We start from the raw sequence: 23,447 nt of genomic DNA, 5'->3' as shown, positions 1-23,447 counted from the left end.
GTGTGTGTGTGTCTACTTTTTAACAGCGTGTTTGTACAAAGCAGTATCCTAACAAGGTCCACACAGTGCAGTTGGTGGTTATGTCTACTAAGTCTCTTTTAATCTACAGGTCCCCCTTCTATTTCTTTTATACGTTTTTCTTTGCAATTAATGTATTGAAAAAGCTAGACGATTTGTTGAGTTCCCCCACATCCTGGATTTTATTGTTTGCATCTTGTGTCTCTGTCCCCCAGATTTCCTATAAATTGGTAGTAGTCACATCTAGAGGCGTGAGCAGACTCAAGGTGGATGGAATTCTTTGTAGGTGATGGTGTGTACTTCCATTGGGGTCACGTATGCCTGGTTGTCTATTTTTTTGTGTTGCTGGTAGCCACAGTTCACTAAGCGTTCCGAATTCTGGTGATATTCGTTATTCCATTCCTTTTTGACTTCTCATTTGGAATACCTCTGTAATGAGAAATTCCATTTGCTTTCTCTATTGCTGGCTTTCCTTGGAAGGCGGTCTACAGAGTCCTCATAAATTCCGAGAGGACCTGAGTGACTGTAGTCCTTGTGTCACTGGTTCTGGCCAGGGCATGGGTCAGACTTGTTCTCGCTGTGGCGATCTCCTGTCGGCGACAGCCATCACCAGAAGGACATGCCATTTTTTTAGTCACAGTGTTGCCATCAAGTATTGAAAGCAAGTGATGTGGTCTTTGAGAAAAACAACTTGAAGTCACTGACAGGCCAAATCTGACATGGATAAGTGACCCCTTTCTATTATAATGGCAAATCCCAGGAAATGCTAAACTTGGTGCTGGTGGCTGAAGAGAACACCCCTTGGCCTTTAATTTTCACCTGAATCAAACTGGGTCCCCTAAACTCCTGGAATCAGACAAAGAAGGGAATTTGGCAGCTACTGATAATAAATTTAATGATGACAATAAACAAAGGATCCCAGGCTACAAGATGCTCTTTCTTGACTTCCTGCCCCCCCCCCTTTTTTTTTTGAGACAGAGTCTCACTCTGTCACCAGACTGGAGTGCAGTGGCACGATCTCAGCTCGCTGCATCCTCTGCCTCCCTGGTTCAAGCGGTTCTCCTGCCTCAGCCTTCTGAGTGGCTGGGACTACAGGCCCGCATCACCACGCCCAGCTAATTTTTATATTTTTAGTAGAGATGGGGTTTCACCATGTTGACAAGGATGGTCTTGATCTCTTGACCTCAGGTGTTCTGCCCACCTGGGCCTCCCAAAGTTCTGTGATTACAGGCGTGAGCCACCATGCCCAGCCCCTTCCCTCTTAAGGTAAAGACAAGAGTACCTTGGGTCAGGGGCAAGATTTTCTGTTGTGCAGCTCTGAAATAGTGCACATTTAGCTAAGATAACAGTCGTGATTTAGACTGAGTGTTTGAAGGGTCAGCCTCTTTTGTATTCATTCGTGTATCCCTGATAGCACAGAGATTGCATGAACAGCTGCTCAACAAATACTAGATTTCAGATGTATTTCCCCAGTAGAATGTGAAGAAGGGGAATGTGGGCCTTCGCTTTATAACCCTATTCAACTGAGACAAGCGCTTTTCATGAACCTACCTTGTGTTTCCTTCATGTCATATTAAGAGATGACTCTTTTGAAAAGCCCTCCCCGCCACTCCCCACCAAAGCAAAGGTTAACCTAGAAGTGGTTTTTCCCCCCCTTTTGATTTAAGTAAAAAAGCCATCTCTCCCTCCGCACATACACAGACCAGTGGAATTTACCAAGCCATCTGCTCACAGAGATTCTACCTCTGAGCACAGAAACCATCAAACTAGTAACCATTTCCACATGGGGAAGAGGAAAATAAATACGGCAAAACAGCCCCAGATTGAAACAAAGCAAAGTTTATTGCATGTGAAAAAGAGTCACATGGACATTAGGTATCGAGGGTCAGGAACCAAGAAAATATACATTTTGCATATCTTCTGTCCTGCTTCAGGAGGGCTGGCTCACTCTTCACTCTCGTGGACCACCATCTGGGAATAAAATAGACACCTGGAATCAAGTCGGGTGGCAGAGATTCCCGCCCCCAATTTCTGCCGGCTGGCATCAGGGAGTTGCTTGCTTGCCTACTTCAGTGGGACACAGGACATTGGACCTTGGGGAAAATGCACGATTGTATACATGGAGTCACTCCATAGCCTGAGAAACTGGCCCTCCGAAAGAGCAAGCCCTGAAAAGCAGGACAGCTGGGCAGCCCGAACCTACAGTCTGATGTTGAGTTCAGCGGGCTCTGGAGGGAGCGCCTGCAGCAGCCTTCTGGTACCAGCAGGGGGCGCGTGAACGAGCTCAGTGGGACCCGCTCGCTCCTTTTCAGGATGGCAGGATTTTGTTTTTTGTTCTTTTAATTTTTAGTCTGGGATACATGTACGGAATGTGCAGGTTTGTTACATAGGTATGCATGTGCCATGGTGGTTTGCTGCACCCATCAACTCGTCATCTAGGTTTTAAGCCCTGCATGCATTAGGTATTTGTCCTAATGCTCTCCCTCCCCTCTCCCCGACTCCCTGACAGGCCCCAGTGTGTGATGTTCCTCTCCCTGTGTCCATGTGCTCTCACTGTTCAACTCTCACTAATAAGTGAGAACATGTGGTGTTTGGTTTTCTGTTCCTGTGCTAGTTTGCTGAGAATGATGGCTTCCAGCTTCATTCATGTCCCTGCAAAAAACATGATCTTATTCCTTTTTATGGCTGCATAGTATTCCATGGTGTGTATGTGCAGGATGGTGGTTTTCACTATGACTCACAGCCTGGATTCTAGTGAGGCTTTCTAAGTGGCTTTAAGTGGATTCTAAGTGGCTTTAAGCACTTTATCTTCCTGAGCCTGAGATTCCCCAGTTCTAAAGTAAGGGGTTCTCTGAGGTTCCTTCCAGCTCAGAAGTTTGTACAGTCCCTGGGGGCTCTGCCAAGTCAGCGCCTCACCCTGCTGGAGGTGAAGTCTCGAGTCTTAGCACGGAGCTTGTTGACTTGAGATTCTGCAATATCCGCACGTTCCTCGGCCTCCTCCAGCTCATGCTGAGCCTTTCGGAATTTGGTAAGATGAGCATTGGCTTGTTCATCCTAAAACCAAAGAGCCCAGGCAGGTTAGATCAGCACAGAACTCCCTGTGGGAAACAGCCTGGGCTGCGTGCCGCAGTCAGCACTGATCTCACTTACAGCCTCCTCGGCCTGCCTCTTGTAGGACTTGACTTTCACTTGCAATTTATCCACCAGATCCTGCAATCTTAGCACATTCTTCCTGTCCTCTTCACTCTAAATGAGAAAGTGGGGATGTCACGGGAGAGGAGGGGGCAGATTTGCACGTGGCGCGCTCCGCTTTCTGGGCTCACATGTTTCTTCCCAAGGTTCGGTGGCATTTGCACTTCACAGAGGACATGATCATGGCATTTGCCTTCCGCTTACCTGGTACGTCAGCTCCTTGACTCTCCGCTCATACTTCCTCAGACCCTTAACAGACTCTGTGTTCTTCTTCTGCTCCCCCTCAAGCTCAAACTCCAGCTCTCGGATCTGGGGGAGAGGGTGGGGAAATTAGTCTGGGGCTGGAGCATGATCAGGAGGCTGGAAAGGGCAGCACAGGCAGGGTTCCTCCTGCACACACCCTGGTCTCCAGTTTCTGGATCTGCTTCTTCCCACCCTTCAGGGCCAGCTGCTCCGCCTCATCTAGACGGTGCTGCAGGTCCTTCACCGTCTGTTCCAGGTTCTTCTTCATCCGCTCCAGGTGGGCGCTGGTGTCCTGTTCCTTCTTCAGCTCCTCGGCCATCATGGCAGCCTGAAAAGCACATGGGACTCTCTAGGATGCCGAGGAAGCTCCAGTGCCTCAGAACTGTCAAAACCCAGGGACCTCAGAGGACCAGAGACCGTGCTAAAGATAAAGGACAATAGGTGAGACTGTGACTAAGTATACCCTGCTACCCTGGAAGAGGGCCAGAGCTACACCCAGTAGATAAAATAACCTAAGCAATGAGACCTTCAGGGACAGGCTGGGAAACAGTTTCTTCCCCTTCTTAAGCTGGCCTCCTTGAAAGCCTCCTCTGCCCCAGGGAAATTCTTTTTTTAATTATCATCAATATATATTTTCAAAGGAGCTTAAGACTTAAGAGTAGTCTGACTTGGGAGAATTAAGGCTGTACAGAAACAACAGTCGTTTTGAGGTAAAGTTCTTCCGCTGGGCAGCAGGTGGCACCATTAGTGCTGTGGGCCACCAGGAGACAGCCTCGGAGACCCAGGAAGGGAGAAAGGTGTGGGATATTGACACCTCCGGGTCTTGTTTTCTTTCTTTTCTTTTTTTTTTTTTCGAGACTGAGTTTCGATCTTGTTGCCCAGGATGGAGTACAATGGTGTGATCTCAGCTCACCACAACCTCCACCTCCTGGGTTCAAGTGATTCTCCTGCCTCAGCCTCCCGAGTAGCTGGGATTACAGGCATGCACCACCAAGCCCAGCTAATTTTGTATTTGTAGTAGAGACGGGGTTTCTCCATGTTGGTCAGGCTGGTCTCGAACTCCCGACCTCAAGTGACCCACCTGCCTCGGCCTCCCAGAGTGCTGAGATTACAGGCGTGAGCCACTGCACCCAGCCAGGATCTTGTTTTCATATTTAGAATAAGTCAGATGTTGACAGAAAGATGCGCACACCTCTCTGAGCCAGGCAGAACTACTAGGATATAATCCCTTCCTGCCTTTTTTTCTTATGCCCTTCCTCTAAAGTGCAGGTGGGACCAGGAGATTTGGCGGAGATGGGAGAGCTTGGGGAGCAGAGTGTGCACCAGGTGTGTCTGGGGGAGACCCCACCTGTCTAACTGTGTGGGAACTTTAACGCAGTGCAATCCTGGCAGCCCGAGAGCAGCGGGAAGGAGATGCCTTACGTCCGTGATGGCCTTCTTGGCCTTCTCCTCAGCGTTCCTTGCATCCCTGCTGGCATCTTCCACCTCACTCTGGAGCTGCATGAGATCCGTCTCCAGCTTCTTCTTGGTGTGGATGAGGCTAGTGTTCTAGGTCAAGAGGAGAGCTGTTACCCAGGTGCGTCTGAGGCTGGAACCTCACCTCTTTTCCTCTCCCTTCCCTCACCTGGGTGTGCAGCAGCTGCACCCTCTCGTTGGAGTCCAGGAGCTCCTGTTCCGCCAGTTTCCGGGCCCTCTCCGTCTGCTCCAGAGTGGCCCGCAGCTCCTCCACCTCGGCCTGCAGCAGGTTGGCTCTGCGCTCCACGATCGCCAGCTGCTCCTTTAGGTCCTCCTGGCCACGGAGGGCATCATCCAGGTGGAGCTGCGTATCCTAGCCAGAGGAAAAAGGAACATTCTATTTGAAGTTGAGGCATTAGGACCATGAGCCTCATCTACATCTCTGAGTTTCTTTTTTTGTTGTTTTTTTTTAGACAGGGTCTTGTTCTGTCACCCAAGCTGGTGTGCAGTAGCATGATCTCAGCTCGCTGCAACATCTGCCTCCTGGGCTCAAGCAATCCTCCCATCTCAGCTTCCCAAGTAGCTGAGACTACAGGCTCGTGCCACCATGCCTAGCTGATTTTTAATTTTTTTTGTAGAGATGAGGTTTTGCTGTATTTCCCAGGCTGGTCTTGAACTCCTGGGCTCAAGCAAGCTTTTTGCCTTAGTCTCCCGAAGTGCTGGGACTATAGACGTGTACCACTGTGCCCAGCCTGCATCTCTGAATATATGAGGATGGGAGGAGGCTTTTCCCCACGGAGCTCTCTCAAACCTTCAGCTGTCCCTGGACACTCCGGAGGTGTTTGAGGGTCTCCGCAGCCTGGCGGTTGGCGTGGCTCAGCTGGATCTCGATTTCATTCAGATCCCCCTCCATCTTCTTCTTGAGGCGGATGGCTTCATTCCTGCTCCGCACCTCGGCGTCCAGGGCACTTTGCATGGTTTCCACCGTTCTCTGGTAGTTCCTCTTCAGCTGCTCGATCTCCTCATCCTTCTCAGCGATCTTTCTATCAATTTCTGATTTCACTTGCGTCAGTTCAAGCTGGATTCGGAGGATCTTGGCTTCCTCATGCTCAAGAGCAGCCTTTAGGAAGCAAAACCAAATCAAATAGTGTCCGCGTTGGTATAGCGCCAGCTCCACTACCCTGCAGGGTAACAACGCTTCAGTGGAATAATCCTAAATCTAACCCTATGATTCTCACAACTCACTTTTAAAAGTCCCAAATCTATCTTCAATGCAGAAACAAAACTATGTTTCATTGCTTGTTGGTCTTGATTATGCCGTCAACCAATAGTAATGCTTAAATCGTCATATTTCTTAGGTGCGTAAAGCACTTTCTAGATATTTTTAATTCATCTAAGATTTTGTAAAATCTCATCATTAAGCCTATTTTAATATGACAGTCTTCTCCAATAAATATAATTCACAGGTATTATTCAGCCTCATGGTTTTGCTAAATGACAGAAAATGAGCAGGATTTAGGACTGTGATTTGACAGAGGCAAAAATGAAGACACATCACAGAGCAGCCTGCCTCCCCTGCAGCCGCTCACCACGACTGTGTCTGCACCCGCCTCCCAGCGCTCACCTCCCAGCGCTCACCTCCCAGCGCTCACCTCCCAGCGCTCACCTCCCAGCGCTCACCTCTGCTTCCTCGAGAGCTAGCTGAATATCAGCCTTTTCCAACTCAATCTGCTTTCTTGATTTCTCCAGTTCGTGGATGGTTTTACCATTTTCAGCAATTTGTTCGGTGAGATCTGCTATCTCCTCTGCCAAGAAATAAGTTTCAATTGCATATGAGCGCCTCTGCATGGGTTTCCAGACATGCAAAGGGTTGACTCCATGCTTTTTACCTAGTTTTTATTATCATCCTAAGGTTTCCTATTTCCTGGGGATAAGATATCGTATAGAGACAGACTAAAAAGTAACCCATCAGATGGTGAACACTTTGTGTGTGCATTATTGCACATGTGTGTAGGAATCTGAATGATGAAGCCACACCCATGCCAGCATGCTCTTGGGCAATAAGAGAACTAAAGGAAAAGGTTTCAGATGGTTTCAAATGGCTTACGCTCTAAGTTCTTATTTTCCCGTTTCACAGTTTCAAGCTGATCTAAGGCTTCCTCGTAGGCGTTTTTCAGTTTGAAGAGCTCCGTGCTTAAGGAGCGGGACTCCTTCAGAGATGCCTCCAGCTCTGCTTGGCTCTCCTCACACTTTGTCTTCCATTCGGCCAACACCTGAAAACAGCGGGATGGACAGTCTCTCTGTTTCTGAGCTCTCCTCTAGGTTTCTAACTAAATTCTAAATAACTAAATTAAATGTAGAGTTAGGGCCACCCTTGGCATCACTTGCCTGGCTCCTTGTTATTGATTATGGGGCTAATCAAGACTTTGTTCCACAAATGTACTCAAGGTAATGAGTCAGGGACAACTGCCATCTTGAAAGAGCAAATCGATTCTTCAAGAAGGAATTAGCTGGGTATAATTGCCCGTTTCCTAATATGAAAATGGCCCCGTACTTCTAAATATTTCATTAAAGCTTTGGTTCCAACCAACTTTATCTGCCATCTTGAAAGAAGGGCTTCCAGAAAGCCTCCCAATGGGACCTCAGCTTAGACAGACCAGCAGTATCGGGAAAGGAAAAATGCTTAGGGCTGCACAACATTGTAGAAATTGGGTTGTTTCCACAGGCAACATTTGAAAGGGACCTCTACCCCCAGCCCATTCCTTCTGTTTTGCAGGTGAGGAAATTACAGTCCAGTGACGTTCAGGCACTTGTCTGAAGGCCACACTGCTGGTGAGGGCAGTCAGGCCTGGGATGCATTCCCTTCCTTCCACAGCTACTAGAAATCCCCTACATCATGGCGTTTAGCCAGCACAGAGCGGACCCCACACCTTGTCAAAGTTTCTCTGCTTCTTGTCCAGAGCGGCGGCCAGGGAGTTGGCTCTTTCCACATCAACCATCAGATCCTCCACCTCTCCCTGCAGCCTCTGCTTGGTCTTCTCCAGCGAAGCACATTTAGCATTCACTGCCTCAACCTGTTCCTCGGAATCTTGAAGGCGCTGAGCAAGTTTTTTCCTTAAAGAATATGAAAGAGAAGCAGCTGTTTATTTAAGTTTCCATCCACTTGAACATCACGACTCATCAAGCTGGAATCACTCATCTGTGTGAGTCAGACGCCCATGTGTTTTTAAACGCCCAGGAGAATTTCCCGTCTACTCAAAACTCGGGATCGATAACTTGCTTTGTGTCTAACCAAGATCAAAGTTGTTTGTTTTAATAAAACGTGCCAACGCCAGGTCCCTCGGATGGTTCAGCACCACATTTAAAGATACATAAGATGGGAAACATCTAGTAACAAAAACAAATTCATTGAATTCATTCCCCAGTAGTTCTTCTAAAGCAAACAGAGCTACGCACTTGGCCTCCTCCAGTTCCTCTGTGCGCTGGATGGCGTCCGTCTCGTATTTGGTCCTCCACTGGGCAACCTCAGTGTTGGCCTTGGACAGTGCCCTCTGCAGCTCGGCTTTGCCTTCCTGCTCTTCCTCATACTGTTCCCGCAGCAGGTCGCAGTCGTGGCGGGAGGACTGCAGGGCGTGTGCCAGGGCGTTCTTGGCCTGCAGAAGTCAAAAAGAGAAGAGCGCCTCACATATCTAGTGACAAGTGCATGATATAATCCAAGTTTGTTCCTTCTATCACCAGCTACTGAATGAAATTGCCTTTTATTTTTCCTCCCGCAGGTGATAATTTGAAAATAAGAGCAAAGAAGCCTCCCTTCGAAGATATACCTTGTTCTCTTCCTCCAGCTGCCTCTTGAGCTCTTCTATTTGCTGGGTAAATGCTTGCTTGCTCCTGGAAAGTTGGGACACTATGCTTTCCTTTTCTTCCAGCTGACGACTCAGCTCACCTGTGTTCAGAAGGAAATACTTTGAGTTCATTCATTCACTCATTCACTCACCAAGTTTCTGTTACGTGTAAGGCACTGTGCTAAGATCTAGGGAGAGAAGAAATAAGATGTGCTTTTTTCTTGAGGGAAAAGTTCTATTGTTCTGAAAAGGAAACTGAAGGCAGAACTGATAAGATATTGTTGTAAACTACTGGAAGGTGGGACTGAATTCGGTCAAAAAAAAAAATCTGGCTGGGCATCCCAGCACTTTGGGAGGTAGAGGCAGGCAGATCACAAGGTCAGGAGATCGAGACCATCCTGGCCAACATGGTAAAACCCCATCTCTACTAAAATACAAAAAAATTAGCTGGGCGTGGTGGTGCATGCCTGTAGTCCCAGCTACTCGGGAGGCTGAGGCAGGGGAATCGCTTGAACCTGGGCGGTGGAGGATGCCGTCAGCTGAGATCGTGCCACTGCACTATAGCCTGGGTGACACAGCAAGACTCCATCTCAAAAAAAAAAAAAAAAAAAAAAAATCCATTGAGAAGAACTGTAAATGTAAACATTACCAGGAGCACCTAATTACTCCCATCAGACTTCCCCAGTGACAGGTGTTTCCAGCTGCTTGTTGATTTGTTAACAAATACTTAGAGAAATACTTAGAGCTTTGTATCTCTAGTTAGACTCTTGGGTGACTAGGGTAAGTTCAAGTTTATATGCTTACATAGAGGTAAGAGAAAAACGTGGAATGGGGCTTTATGACTCCAGAGGTGAATCCCCACAACATGAGTGCAAAAGTGGCTACCAAATTTCTCTTCTTCATTGCCTTGGCTGTGACTGCCAGCCAAGGATTCATTCACCTGTGAGGATGCACCAGGGCTGGGTGGAGCCACACTTTCTAGGCGGAAGCCCCAAATAACATTCCCTTACTCTTTGGAGGGGGGCAGAGGTGGACGGACTTTCACTCTTGTTGTCCAGGCTGGAGTGCAATGGCGCAGTCTCGGCTCACTGCAATCCCTGCCTCTTGGGTTCAAGTGATTCTCCTGCCTCAGCCTCCCAAGTAGCTGGGATTCCAGGTGCCCCACCACCATGCCTGGCTAATTTTTGTATTTTTAGTAGAGACAGAGGTTCTCCATGTTGACCAGACTGGTCTCGAACTCCTGACCTAAGGTGATCCACCCGCCTCGGCCTCCCAAAGTGCTGGGATGACAGGCGTGAGCCGCCACACCCAGCCTCCCTTACATTTTTATTATACACCAAGACCTTTAAACACTGGCCACGTTTCTCTCTTTGTTCTCAAAAACTTGGATGCAGACAGTGCATATCTGAATTAATGTGCAGAAAGAAGTAGAAGACCATGGCTCTTAGTTTCTAGTCTCCTTTCTGCCCATCAGAGTCTGTTTGATACAAGTCTATATTAATTTTGAAAGAGTTTGAATGAGATGATAATTTGAGCCCCTTCTCATTCTGGTCTACGTCTCTCTCTCTTGTTCTTACTCAATTCTCAATATTCTCTCCCTTCGGGGTATTTCAAATGGCTCTTTCTGTGAGTTATTTCAATTTCTTCTCCTGAAAAGATGTCTCCCTGGAGATTCTCCCCCAAACACACCCTGCCCTTGGTTTCAGCCAGCTGCGCTGCTGGGTGCCAGGAGGTTTTGGCCCTACGGGTTTCCTGCATGTGGCTCACCAGCTTCGGTCTGCAGACGAGACTTCTGTGTGGTCAGCTCGCTCAGGCACCTCTGAATCTCCTCATTCTTGCCCCGGGCCTCACTTAACTGATCCTCCAGGGTTCGGCAGATTTTTTCCAGATTTGCCTGAAGGATTCGGAAGAGGGAACAAAGTCAGTCGGCAAAGTCAGGTTTGCATGACCATGGAGTCTCTCTGACGGAAGGCCTTGAGCGCCCCCGCGCCTCCCCACACCCCCAGCACCTTAGATTTCGACACACTCTCCATGCTGCTGGAGAGGTCATCAATCTCCAGCTTGAACTCGCTCTTCTCCTTCTCCAGCTTCTGCTTGACCCGCTGCAGGTTGTCAATCTGCTCCCCAAGCTCGGCCACACTGTCTGCATGCTTCTTCCTCAGCGTGGCCACCGTGGCTTCGTGCTGCAGGGTGGCCTCCTCCAGGTCCCTGCGCAGCTTCAGGAACTCCGCCTCCCGCTTCTTGTTGAGCTCTATCTGCGTGGAGGTGACGCCTCCCGCCTCCTCCAGCCGCTCGCTCAGCTCCTCCAGCTCCCGGGCGTAATCGCTGCGCTGTTTCTCGGTCTTCGCACGGGTCGCCCTCTCCGCCTCTATCTCCTCTTCCAGCTCCTCAATTCGAGCCTGTGGAGGGCAGCCATTTACCCGGCAGGCAGTCGCTTCCCCACAGGGACTCATTGTCAAGAACAGGCTGGCTTCCCTTCCCATTAGACAAATTGAGTCTTAGACTCCCCCCAGTGAATATTGCAAATTTCCTTTCACATGAATTTTTTCTGCCCCAACATAGTAATTACCCCTGCAGTGATCAAACCAGTGACCTCGAACACTTTAATTATGGATTTTGTCAGATGTTACGGGAAAACGGTTCATCACTGCCAGGCCAGCCTAGCAGAAAGGGAACCACGGGGCAGGTGGCCCCACAGTCTCGTCCACTTGCTCTAAATGGCTTACAGCAGACAGCACCCAGCTCACTGTAAGTGACCCCACATGGAAAAGAGAGATGCAAAGGCCTCCGACCTGCAACTCTTTGATTTTCTTCTGAAACTGGAGGCCCAGTGTCTGCTCATCTTCCACTTTGCTTTGAAGTTGACAATATTCAAAATCTTTCCTGTGAAGAGAAATGTAGAATGCATGAAGACAAAATACACAGGAACTCGCAGAATGGAAGCCAGTGGTTGTAGGGCATACTTCTTGAGCCTTTCATCCAGCTGTTGCTTGTCATTCTCCAGATCTAATATGGACTCTTGGGCAAGCTTTAAGTCTCCTTCCAGTTTCCTTTTGTTCCTTTCCAGGTCTACGCGGAGCTTCTTTTCTTGTTCTAGGGAGCTTTCCAGCTGAAAAAAGGCACCATTTCCTTTTGGGAACAAATGCTTCGCAAGAGGACCCTTGAGAGCTCCTCCAACCCTGGCGTTCTGGGACTCCCAATAAGCATTATTTACTTACGTCTTCCACTTGCTGTTCCAGTTTGCTCTTGATTTTGTTCAAAGAATTGACTTTGTCTTCTTCAGCCTGGAGGTCATCCAAGGTCTGCTGGTGGGCCTCTTGGAGGGCCTTCTTCTCCCGGGTTAACTTTGCAATTGTTTCATCTAACCCGGAGAGTTCCTCAGTAAGGTTTTTAACCTAAGAAGAATCCACAAGCAAGTATAAGCATAAAATTTAGTTTGCAATATATCAACCTAGACGCACCTACAAGGAGAATACCTTGTTCTCTGTGGCATGTTTCTCCTTCTCAACCTTGGCCAGTGTCAGCTCAAGGTCATCAATGTCTTTCTTGAGTTCTGAACATTCATCCTCCAGTTTCCTCTTCTTGGCTGTCAGCTCAGCATTGATCTCTTCCTCATCCTCGGCTCTCTCTGTCACCTCCTTGATCTTGGCCTCGAGCTGGAATTTGGCTTTGATCAGCTGATCACATCTTTCCTCAGCATCCAACAAATTTTCACTTTCCTTAAAAAAAAAGAATAATAATTTCCTTTAATGATATAAGGCTTATGACATTCCAGCGTTTTGTTATATATGAAGTTCTTTATGAAGCATTTCAACTACAAAAGCAAAAATGCCCATCAAAATCCCAGTTTTTCTAAATAAATAATCAAATCTACAAGAGTTAAAAAAAAAAAAAAAAGGTTGCTAAACACATACAGCTTGTACTTGGAGCTGGAGGTCATTCTTCTCTTGGACCAGAGTCACCAGTTTTTCCTCTAGCTCCTTCCTTTTTGCCTCCGACTTGGCAAGTTCATCTTTCGTTTTCTGGAATTCTTCCTTCATGGTGGCCATCTCTTTCTCAGTCTCCGCACTCTTGAGGAGGGGCTTGATCTTGAAGAAGAGTTTCATCCAGGGCCAGTGTTTGACGTTCATGAATGAGCGAATGTTGTACTGGATGCAGAAGATGGACTCCCTAAAAACAAGACCTTGCTTATTTCTGAGAGAGAACCCCCCACCTTCCCCAAAGAGCTCATGTTTGAACAAAGACCCTGCTGGACCTCCTTTGCACCATCTTCTGGAATTCCACACGCATGAGAAACCCTCTGCACACAGCTTGTGTCCGGGTGATCAGTTTGGCCAGGCGGTCATCCCTCATCTCTTCCAGGGTTCCCAGCAAGCCAGCCTTGAAGAACACCTGAGGGGGCAGAAGGGCGACATGAGTCAGTTTCCTGGAGAGGCTGTGTCGAGAGGACGAAAAGGCCAGCATCTGTCTTTTATTTTGTTGTTGTATCTGTCTTACTCTTCACACTGACGCATTACCTTGGTGTGTCCAAATTTGTACTGAGTGTGGTCAATATCAATGGATGCCAGAAGCTTTTCACAAGCTTTCTTGCTGTCAATGAATTGTCCCTCGGGAATCGCACTGGCATTCAGCACTCGGTATCTGCATTGTAGACACGGAAATCATCACAGACTGTTGGCAAACACACAAACCTTGGAGATCATGCAGTTCAGGCCTCTCTTCCCATAGGCAGAAGGCCAAGGTCCTGGGAGATGAAGACACCAGCTCAGAGTCACATTGCTAGACAGCAGTCTAGAATCTAGGTCTCTTGACTCTTTGGCTGGAGCTTTTCCTACCATTTTGTACATCTGATAAATTCCAGAGAAAAACGTGCAAGAAACAAATATGTATACCTCGGCCAAATGACTAGTTGTTCAGTTTACATGGAGGTCTGTAACTGTTCTTTTGAAATGGGTCTTTTCATACCAATCTTTCTCCCTCTCAAATTCCTGTGTCTGTACATTTCATCACCATGCATATAGAACATTTTTAGTACACACCTTTGTTTAAAATCCCCATAGAGAATCCTGTTTGGGAATCCTTTCCTGCAGATGCGGATGCCCTCCAGGACGCCGTTACAGCGCAGCTGGTGCAGGACAAGGCTGTGTTCCATCGCCCCTGGGAACAGAAGCAAGATGTCAGCCTTACACAGAGTTTCTTAAAAACCGAGCACCGCATGGAGAGCCAGCAGGCGTCTCACCTGGAGTTTTGGTTTCATTGGGAATTATACAACGCACAAAGTGAGGGTGAGTAGTTCTTAAGTTTGACATCAGCTTGTTCAGGTTTTCCTAAAAGAAAAAAAAAATGACATTTGCCATTCTACTGGAGGTTTTTATGAAGACAGAGATCCATTGTAATGAAAATAAGATCTGTGTTTAAAATTTATCGTAAGTTCTAAAGGATAGTGAAATGATTTAGCTCTATCTTTTAATGGTCCTGTGGCTGGAGGTCTAGGCTAGTAACTGATACAATTGTCTTTTGTCTCCCAGTGAGCCAGAGGCTCGCCAAGTACAAAATCCTGTCTGAAATCAACTCAGGGTATGGATCCACCGGGGGTGTGAGGTCTATTGCTGGTGTCCTTTAGGAAAATTGGACAGTTTTTCCTGGAAACTCATCCCCCAGACCAGCCAACTCAGCTATGTTTGGTAAAAGATAATAGTGATATTCTCATCCCACATTGGTTAGACCATATTTATTATCTTTTATTACCTGTCACTTCACCTCAGTAAGTGACACTAATCAGATCAAGACAACACTACTACTCTTGAATAGGTCAAGTTTAGAAGCTCAACACTGCTCATTTTGATATGACTTAAACCAATTAAAAGCAAATAAACTTGTCTTTTTCTTACCCTGAAAAGGGCAGAGACAGTTTGGAAGGAAGAACCCTTCTTCTTGGCAACTTTCTTCTTCCCACTGTCAGCTGAAAGCAATAAAGGAGGGCACGTGCTGTAGGTGAATCTAAAAGGTTTTTTGTTACCGTGGCACAAAGGGAGGGAGACCACATGAACACACAGCACTCCTGTTACCATCCGCCGTGGCAAACGTGGCATAGAGGTGTGCCAGGAGCCTGTTGGAGGACTTCTGGTACAGCCCGACAACAGTCTCGTTCAGAGGGTCCTTGTTCTTCTCCAGCCAGCCTGAGACACTGTAGTCCACAGTGCCCGCATAGTGGATCAGTGAGAAGTGGGCCTCAGCCCTGCCTTTGACCACCTTGGGCTTCTGGAAGTTGTTGGACTTTCCAAGATGCTGGTCATACAGCTTGTTCTTGAAGGAGGTGTCCGTTGCCTTGGGGAACATGCACTCCTCTTCCAGGATGGAGAAGATGCCCATGGGCTGGGTTGAAGGCAAGGCAGAGTGCATAGGGGTAAACATGAGCTGTAGTAACCAGCAGAAGAGTCTATGAGAAGAGCTGACTGTGGGGATGGAACAGGTTACCTTCTCGATGAGCTCGATGCAGGCAGCCAGGTCCATCCCGAAGTCAATGAACGTCCACTCGATGCCTTCCTTCTTGTACTCCTCCTGCTCCAGCACGAACATGTGGTGGTTGAAAAACTGTTGCAGTTTCTCGTTGGTGAAGTTGATGCACAGCTGCTCCAGGCTGTTATACTAACAACAAAATACAATGTTTGTGTGCAAAGTTAGACTTCTTTCAAAATCAAAGACCATCAACATTCCTCCTCATTGCCCAGGCTCTTGGCAAATGCATTAATACTCTCAGATACAGTCACAGTCTTCAAGGCCTGCCTCAGGTCACACCTCCTCCTTGGAGTCTTCTGTAGACTTCCAGTTAGAAGGTGTTTCTCCCTCTCCTGAGTTCCGCGGGCTGGGCATCGCTTGTGTACTTTATTTGTAGTTACTCTTCAATGTGCCATATAGACTTCTATTTCTTCTCTACTAGAGAATACTGGACTACAAGCTCATCTTTTTTTCATCTGCATGTCTTGCACCTGGTAAACGCTAAATATATACTTTGATGAGTGGCTATGCACGTCTAACACAGAACCAGTGGGATATTTATAGAAAATAGTGTGTGATTAACTTTTCAAATTCTCTGTCTCTCTTTTTTGGCAGTCCCTAAATTAGTAATTGCATTTAATTCTTTTTTCTTTTATTCATTTGAAAATGTCCTTTAACATTCCACTTGATAGACATCTTTCTCTTTTTAAAAATAATACAAACCCAACAGGGTGCAGTGGCTCACACCCATAATCTCAGCACTTTGGGAGGCTGAGGTGGATGGATCACTTGAGGTCAGGAGTTTGAGACCAGCCTGCCCAACATGGAGAAACTCTGTCTCTACTAAAAATACAAAAATTTGTCTGGCATGGTGGCATGCACCTGTAATCCCAGCTACTCAGGAGGCTGAGGCAGGAGAATCACTTGAACTCAGGAGGCGGAGGTCGCAATGAGCCAAGATTGTGCCACTTGCACTCCAGCCCAGGTGACAAAGTGAAACTGTCTCAAAAAAGAAAAAGCCAAAAACAGAACTAATACAAGTTTAGTTTCCTATAGGAAAAAAGCCACCTTACGATCTTCCCTTGAGGATCATGAAAACCAGTTTCCCTCATATGAAGCCATATGAAGACATGAATGGAAGTAACACAAACCTCAAAGATTTCAAAGCCTGCAATGTCCAAAACACCAATGAAGTGCTGTCTTGGCAGCTTCGTGTCCAGTTGCTGGTTGATGCGGGTGACCATCCACAAGAACAGCTTTTCATAGACTGATTTTGAAAGAGCATTCACGGCGTGATGAACCTATCCAGGGAAAGATCAGCTAATGGGTATGAAGGCAGTGGCCAGCACAGCCCCGCACCCTTTCCCGGCCTCAAAGCCATTACCTGATCCACAGTTTGACCTTTGGTAACATACTCATTCCCAACTTTCACTCTGGGAAAGCACAAAGCTTTCAGGAGGTCCGAGGAGTTCAGGCCCATCAAATAGGCTGTTTTGTCGGCCACTGGTGAGAAAACAAGGACAGCGCTCAGAAACGGGGAAGAGCCACTTGGAATATCACCCAGATGTTTCAAAGCTTGGCTAGGTTCATCTCGGTATGCTGTGTGTTCCCTGTGGCTGAACCGCATATACATGGCCAAGGGAAGCTAGGTGACTCAGAGAATATGATGGACTTGATGAAAAGGCAGGGCTGGGCTTCAGAAAGCCCTGGTCATCCCTCACTGCATCTGAAATAAGAGCACTTTAGTGATTCAGCAAAAGCGAGTGGTAACAATAGCTATGGGCATCTGAGACCCAGAAAGGGTCATTCACTTCTCTGGATGGAAGAAGGATTAATTGCTTTCAATTTCTTTCTTTTTTTTTTTTTTTGGAGACAGTCTCACTGTGTTGCCCAGGCTGGAGTGCAGGGGCGTGATCTCAGCTCACTGCAACCTTCTGCCTCCTGGGTTCAAGAAACTCTCATGCTGGCCAGGCATGGTGGCTTACACCTGTAATCCCAGCACTTTGAGAGCCTGAGGCAGGCGAATCATTTGAGGTCAGGAGTTTGAGACCAGCCTGGCCAACATGGTAAAACCCTGTCTCTGCTAAAAATACAAAAAAGTTAGCCAGGCATGGTGGTGTGTGTCTGTAATACCAGCTATTCGGGAGGCTGAGGAGGAGAATCACTTGAACCCAGGTGAAGGAGGTTGCAGTGAGCTGAGATCAAGCCACTGCATTCTAGCCTGGGCAACAGAGCAAAACTCTGTCTGACTTTCATGCCTCAGCCTCCTGAGTAGCTGGGATTAGAGGTATGCACCACCATGTCCAGCTAATTTTTTTTTTTTAGTAGAAATGGGGTTTCACCATGTTGGCCATGCTGGTCTCGAACTCCTGACCTCAAGTGATCTGGCTCCTTCAGCCTCCCAAAGTGCTGGGATTACAGGTGTGAACCACTGCGCCTGAGTGGATTAATTGCTTTCAAAAGCAGCACCGAGTGACCTCAGTGGATCCACCACCCACTCTGGTTTGTGGCCTGCCACACTGATTTTGTACCTTCGGTGCCGTCCGGCTCCGCCTGCTCCTCTCGCTGCTTCTGCTTGAACTTCATGTTCCCATAGTGCATCACGGCTCCTGTCAGCTTGTAGAGCCCAGATTTCTCTTCTGGGGTGAAGCCCAGGATATCAATGGCGCTCTGGCATGGAAAGGGCAGTGCATCAGTCAGTTGGCCCTGGTGATGGAGGAGGAACACCCACCCACCCCTTCTGTTGGTTCCACCTACATCCGTAGCCAGCAGCTCCTCTGCGTCATCTATGCTGGCCACCAGGATCTCCCCCTGGCTGATGAATGGGTAGTCATAGGGGTTGGTCGTAATAAGCAGCAGCTCTGAAATGACAAGTAGTTCCAGGAGGCCATGCAGATGCAAAGAAAAAAACCCATCCAATGGACCTGAGCTCCTGCACCCTGGGCTGGAACTTTTACCGCTGGAGCCCAAGTTGAACTTGGAATTAAAAAACTTTTAGACAGGCTGGGCACGGTGGCTCACTCCCGTAATCCCAGCACTTCAGGAGGCCGAGGCAGGCAGATCACGAGGTCAAGAGATCGAGACCATCCTGGCCAACACGGTGAAACCCCGTCTCTACTAAAAATACAAAGATTAGCTGGGCATGGTGGTGGGTGCCCGTAGTCCCAGAATTGCTTGAACCCGGGAGGCAGAGGCTGCAGTGAGCTGAGATCACACCATTGCACTCCAGCCTGGGTGACAGAGCGAGATTCCATCAAAAAAAAAAGAAAAAAGAAAAATATTTTGGACAGCAGTACAATACTCAGGCTGTCATGGAAAATATAGTCCAGGGAAGACTTTTCAGTCGCCCACACAATGGAGCTGAAGGACCTTAGAGAGAACCTTTAAATTCCCTTTCCTTGCACACTAATGGTGCATTATCAGTGTCAGCTGGGAGAAGTTAATAGGGAAAACTGGCTGAATGTGGGTCAGGACAAGGGCCCACCCAGGTCGTTTGGTATAATTATAGCCTTTTTTCTAAAATCTGTTGAAAGGCTGCAGCCTGTTTCCAAGCTGGAGACCAGAAGGCTGAGCAAACACAGCCAAAGAGCAAGGAAAGCAGCATGCATGGAGACCTCTGTGAGGGGCTGACAAGGGGCAGCGTGCAGTGCCTGCATGGGCTTGGCTGTTTGCTTTGGTATCGCGTTCGGCCATAGGTTGTTTCTGTGCCAGAACAGAAGGGGGCGCCAAAGGACAGTTAGATATTCAGTTGATCAGAAGTTTTTTATAAACCAGAGCTTGTTACTCTCCATTTGATCAGGTTTTTCTAATTGGCATGTCACTGCCAAGATAGTCACATCCCGTTTCTAAAATAAACTTTTCCTGGCTAGGTGCAGTGGCTTACGCTGGTAATCCCAGTACTTTGGGAGGCCAAGCCAGGCAAATTGCTTGAGCCCAGGAGTTCAAGACCAGCCTGGGCAACATGGCGAAACCTCATCTCTACAAAAAATACAAAAGGTAGCAGCTGGGTGTGGGGGCATGCACCTTGTAGTCCCAGCCACTCAGGAGGCTACGGCTGAAGGATTGCTTGAACCTGGCAAGGTCAAAGTTGCAAATGAGCTGTGATTGTGCCGCTGCACTCCAGCCTGGGCAACAGAGTGAAACCCTATCTCAAAGTAAATAATAAAACTTTTTCTATTGACTGTGGAGTCACCATATGTAGATACAACTCTTCTCAGTCTAGTGACCAGAGTCAAACTGCCTAAAAGGCCATCCCCATTGGTGACTTTCTCACCTATGAGCTCAGGCTTCTTGTTAGAAAGAATCTGGTAGAAGATATGGTAGCTTCTTTCAGCTTTCAGCTGGAAAGTGACTCTTGATTTTTCCAGCAGATCTGGAACACAAACGCGGGACTCTCTTTCAAACTGTTCCCGGCCTCTCTGAGACCCCATCTAATCCCCATGGATTTACTTACAAGTTTCAATATCTGCAGAGGCCAGCTTCCCCGTGGTTCCAAAGTGGATTCGGATGAACTTGCCCTGTACGGGGTGGGATTGAGGAGGAGACCAGGTTCCACCATGGCCCGATAGTTCCTTTGTCTCCTGGGCAATGTATACAGGAGCCCATTCCCCCTACAGTTTGAAATTAGATATGTCCTCCCTCTTCTCTCTTCTTCTCTTTCCAGTTTAGTGTTTCTTCTTATTTTTTAAAATTTTATTTATTTATTTATTTATTTATTTATTTATTGAGACAGAGCCTTGCTCTGTCAGCAGGCTAGAGTGCAGTGGTGTGATCTCGGCTCACTGCAATCTCCACCTCTGGGGTTCAAGTGATTCTCCTGCCTCAGCCTCCCGAGTAGCTGGGACTACAGGCGCCCACCACCACGCCAGCTAATTTTTGAATTTTTAGTAGAGACGGGGTTTCACCACATTGGCCAGGACGGTCTCGATCAGTTGACCTCGTGATCCGCCCGCCTCAGCCTCCCAAAGTCCTGAGATTACAGGCGTGAGCCACCACGCCCAGCCTATTTCCTTTTATTTATCCCTTTTATTCTATGCTTCTCCTCCATCTCAACGTATCTAGTCAACAAAGCAACTAGAGTGATTGTTTCAACATGTAAATCGAATCCTATCACTCCCTGGCTTACAGAATCCCTCAGTAACTTCCTGTTACACTTGGAATAGAATCCAAGCTTCTTCTCAAGGCTCACAGCTCCCACATGACCAGATCTCTTTCTCTCTCTTCCACCTCATCTCAGGGCACTGGCCCCCCTGCCTTCCTCCCTACAGCCACACGGACCCTCTGTAGGTGCCCTGACTGCTCCAGGCCCTTCCCCACATCAGGGAATGAACTTGTTCTTTCTTTATCCCCGCCCGCCGCCCCCTGCCCTTGTAGTTTCAAGCCAGGTGCCTTCTCGTGCTTTGGTCTCAGTTCCCGAGCCAGCCCCACAGAGAGACCTTCCCTGCCCACCCTGCCTAAAGTGAGCCTGGCTCCCAGTTCCTCTCTCACACACGCTGTTCAATGAACTTGGCCTGAATTTCTGAAATGGTCTTGAGTTGTTTCATTTCTCATCACCTGTCACCCCTGGTGACTCTTTGAGGACAGGCCTCTTGCCTATCTTGTGAGGCACAAAGCAAATCGCCCCATAACCAAACTCAGACTCACAAAACGGGAGGAGTTGTCATTCCTCACAGTCTTGGCGTTCCCGAAGGCCTCCAGCAGGGGGTTGGCACTGATGATTTGGTCTTCCAGAGTCCCCTAATGCAAGAAATTGAGTGAGGACGAGGAAACATTTTGTTGTTTGTTTGTCTGTTGAGACAGAGTTTTGCTTTTGTTGCCCAGGCTGGAGTGCAGCGGAGCAATCTCAGCTCACCGCAAACTCCGCCTCCCGGGTTCAAGCAATTCTCCTGCTTCAGCCTCCCAAGTAGCTGGGATTACAGGCGTGCACCACCACGCCCAGCTAATTTTGCATTTTTAGTAGAGACGGGCTGTCTCCACGTTGGTCAGGCTGGTCTCGAACTCCCAACCTCAGATGATCCGCCTGCCTCGGCCTCCCAATGTGCTGGGATTACAGGCCTGAGCCACCATGCCCGGCCTGAGGAAATATTTTTTTTGTAAGCCACAAAATGACAGTAAAAACTGCTCACCCACTCTGTGACTCTGGCTTGTCCTGATAGAGCCCCACCCTCCTTGACTTTCCAATCTGAGGCCAACCAAATCAAAGTATGTCTTACTCAAAACACTTTTGCCATTTTGTTATATTTGGCGCTACAGTTGGGTGTCTTGACTGAACATTCCTCTAACACTCCGATCCCTTGATTCTCTAGTCAGTTGTCCATATTCATTTCATACTGCTATAATGCATTTGTTTCCAAAGGCCAGGATATGCTGTGATTCACTCACGTTGGTGTATGTGATTCTGCCATAAAAGAACACACTCTCTGCTGGGCATGGTAGCTCATGCCTGGAATCCCAGCACTTTGAGAGTCTGAGGCGGGCAGACCACCTGAGGTCAGGAGTTCGAGACCATCCTGGCCAACATGGTGAAACCTCGTCTCTACTAATAATACAAAAATTAGCCAGGCATGGTGGCAGGCGCCTGTAATCCCAGCCACTTGGGAGGCTGAGGGAGGAGAATCACCTGAACCCGGGAGGCAGAGGTTGCAGTGAGCCGAGATCGCGCCATTGCACTCCAGCCTGGGGGACAAGAGTGAGACTCTATCTCAAAAAAAAAAAAAAAAACAAACTCTCTGAGCTGTCTGCAGATTGACCTTTATTAGTTTAGCCTTAGAGCTTTGTCTTCTAAGAAATCCTGGGATCTAGTCCTACAGGATCAACTCCTCATCTAAGATGACTAACTGTCCTTCAAGACAGTAAATCCCAGCCCGCTCTCCCTTCCCTGAAAAGGGAGGAATGTGAGGACGTTTGGCTCCCTCATTCAGAGATTAAGACAACGGTTAAAAGTGGAAGCAAAGCAAGCCTTTCTCTCCCATCCGTACCTTCATTTTGGAGTCCTTCTTCTTGGCCAGGTCCCCAGTAGCTGCAATTGTTGCAAAGTACTGGATGACCCGTTTGGTGTTCACAGTCTTTCCTGCCCCGGATTCTCCGCTGTGCAGAGTGATCGAAAGAGAGAGAAAGAAAGAAGTCTGTTAGTATCAGCAGGCTTTCCAGGATGTCATACTGGGGCCTGGGCATGGTCTGAGCCACCTCTGACACACACCTACCAAACTAATGTGACAGATCACTCGAGAAGGCAGAAGCCCAGGGCACAGATGCCACAGCCACTTGCTCAGTTGACCCAAGGATGGGTCATTCCATTTTTCTGAGGCCTTATGCAGACCTTCCTGCCCATCCCCAAATTGATCTTTTTATTATAGTCTTTGCTCCAAATACTTTCTAATGAAGAGAATAGAGCCAGTAGCATATTTGGTCACAGCTATGAAACCACTCTATGCCAGGGATACTTACGTGATCAGAATGGACTGGTTTTCACGATCTGCCAGAGGAAAAAATAAAATAGTTGATGGCAATATAAAAAGATTGTCAACTAGATCCTGGGATTTCTTAGAAGACAAGGCTCCTGATTCTACTCAACTGTCAAGCAGACAGAGTTAAACTGTACAATTCTTCTTCCTTTAAATTTTTTATTTAGCTTTAGGTAGGAATCTGAAGAGCCTCCATCTGGTTTATTTTATTTATTTTATTTTTTTTGAGACGCTTGCTCTGTCACCCAGGCTGGAGTGCAATGGCACAATCTTGACTTACTGCAACCGCCACCTCCCGGGTTCAAGCGATTCTCCTGCCTCAGCCTCCCAAGTAGCTGGGAATACAGGCATGCGGCACCACTCTGGCCTGGTTTTTGTATTTTTAGTAGCGACAGGGTTTCGCCATGTTGGTCAGGCTGGTCTCGAACTCCTGACCTCAAGTGATCTGTCTGCCTTGGCCTCCCAAAGTGCTGGGATTACAGGCGTGAGTCACCATGCCTTGCCTTTTTCATTTTATTTTTAATTGACAAATAATAATTATATATATATATATATATGGTACAGTGTGATGATTTGATAGATATATATATGGCAGAATGATTAAATCAAGTTAATTAACAAATCCATCACCTCACATACTTATTTCTTGTGGAGAAAACATTTAAAATATACTATTTTAGCCTTTTCAAACTGTGCAATGCATTATTACCTAGCAGAGTCTAGAGTCTCCCTTGTG

The 23,447-nt window shown here is 47.6% G+C and overlaps 1 protein-coding gene and 1 long non-coding RNA gene across 2 annotated transcripts in view; one reads left to right on the top strand and one right to left on the bottom strand.

The window, feature by feature from the left end:
- Positions 1-23,264, top strand: part of LOC135275756 (uncharacterized) — a 28,220-nt gene extending 4,956 nt beyond the window's left edge. Inside the window, exons 2-7 of the long non-coding RNA XR_010343332.1 lie at positions 1,953-3,894; positions 4,832-5,029; positions 7,932-8,111; positions 8,685-8,778; positions 13,841-14,035; positions 14,651-23,264. This is a non-coding gene — a long non-coding RNA (uncharacterized LOC135275756). The remainder of the gene's footprint in view (positions 1-1,952; positions 3,895-4,831; positions 5,030-7,931; positions 8,112-8,684; positions 8,779-13,840; positions 14,036-14,650) is intronic.
- Positions 1,842-23,447, bottom strand: part of MYH3 (myosin heavy chain 3) — a 49,114-nt gene continuing 27,508 nt past the window's right edge. Inside the window, exons 7-42 of the mRNA XM_064378309.1 lie at positions 22,695-22,722; positions 22,226-22,334; positions 20,892-20,984; positions 19,702-19,765; positions 19,522-19,620; positions 18,006-18,109; positions 17,780-17,918; positions 16,633-16,751; positions 16,400-16,549; positions 15,228-15,398; positions 14,819-15,125; positions 14,642-14,712; positions 13,990-14,077; positions 13,790-13,907; positions 13,268-13,391; positions 13,006-13,142; positions 12,665-12,920; positions 12,227-12,469; positions 11,969-12,145; positions 11,714-11,859; positions 11,543-11,633; positions 10,760-11,149; positions 10,518-10,644; positions 8,733-8,851; positions 8,365-8,561; positions 7,839-8,022; positions 7,016-7,181; positions 6,589-6,713; positions 5,720-6,028; positions 5,078-5,281; positions 4,876-5,001; positions 3,611-3,781; positions 3,415-3,519; positions 3,169-3,264; positions 2,935-3,072; positions 1,842-1,989 (exon numbers count right to left, since the gene is read on the bottom strand). Coding sequence (XP_064234379.1) covers positions 1,963-1,989; positions 2,935-3,072; positions 3,169-3,264; positions 3,415-3,519; positions 3,611-3,781; positions 4,876-5,001; positions 5,078-5,281; positions 5,720-6,028; positions 6,589-6,713; positions 7,016-7,181; positions 7,839-8,022; positions 8,365-8,561; positions 8,733-8,851; positions 10,518-10,644; positions 10,760-11,149; positions 11,543-11,633; positions 11,714-11,859; positions 11,969-12,145; positions 12,227-12,469; positions 12,665-12,920; positions 13,006-13,142; positions 13,268-13,391; positions 13,790-13,907; positions 13,990-14,077; positions 14,642-14,712; positions 14,819-15,125; positions 15,228-15,398; positions 16,400-16,549; positions 16,633-16,751; positions 17,780-17,918; positions 18,006-18,109; positions 19,522-19,620; positions 19,702-19,765; positions 20,892-20,984; positions 22,226-22,334; positions 22,695-22,722 — 5,318 coding nt within the window. The 3' untranslated portion in view covers positions 1,842-1,962. The remainder of the gene's footprint in view (positions 1,990-2,934; positions 3,073-3,168; positions 3,265-3,414; positions 3,520-3,610; positions 3,782-4,875; positions 5,002-5,077; positions 5,282-5,719; positions 6,029-6,588; positions 6,714-7,015; positions 7,182-7,838; positions 8,023-8,364; positions 8,562-8,732; positions 8,852-10,517; positions 10,645-10,759; positions 11,150-11,542; positions 11,634-11,713; positions 11,860-11,968; positions 12,146-12,226; positions 12,470-12,664; positions 12,921-13,005; positions 13,143-13,267; positions 13,392-13,789; positions 13,908-13,989; positions 14,078-14,641; positions 14,713-14,818; positions 15,126-15,227; positions 15,399-16,399; positions 16,550-16,632; positions 16,752-17,779; positions 17,919-18,005; positions 18,110-19,521; positions 19,621-19,701; positions 19,766-20,891; positions 20,985-22,225; positions 22,335-22,694; positions 22,723-23,447) is intronic.

Source organism: Aotus nancymaae, unplaced genomic scaffold (genome assembly GCF_030222135.1).
Source record: "Aotus nancymaae isolate 86718 unplaced genomic scaffold, 86718_ANA_hifiasm-v0.15.2.pri h1tg000018l, whole genome shotgun sequence".
In the NCBI taxonomy this organism is placed as follows: domain Eukaryota; kingdom Metazoa; phylum Chordata; class Mammalia; order Primates; family Aotidae; genus Aotus; species Aotus nancymaae.
Note: the sequence above shows the minus strand (reverse complement) of the source record. Positions and strands in the feature narration are given on the sequence as shown.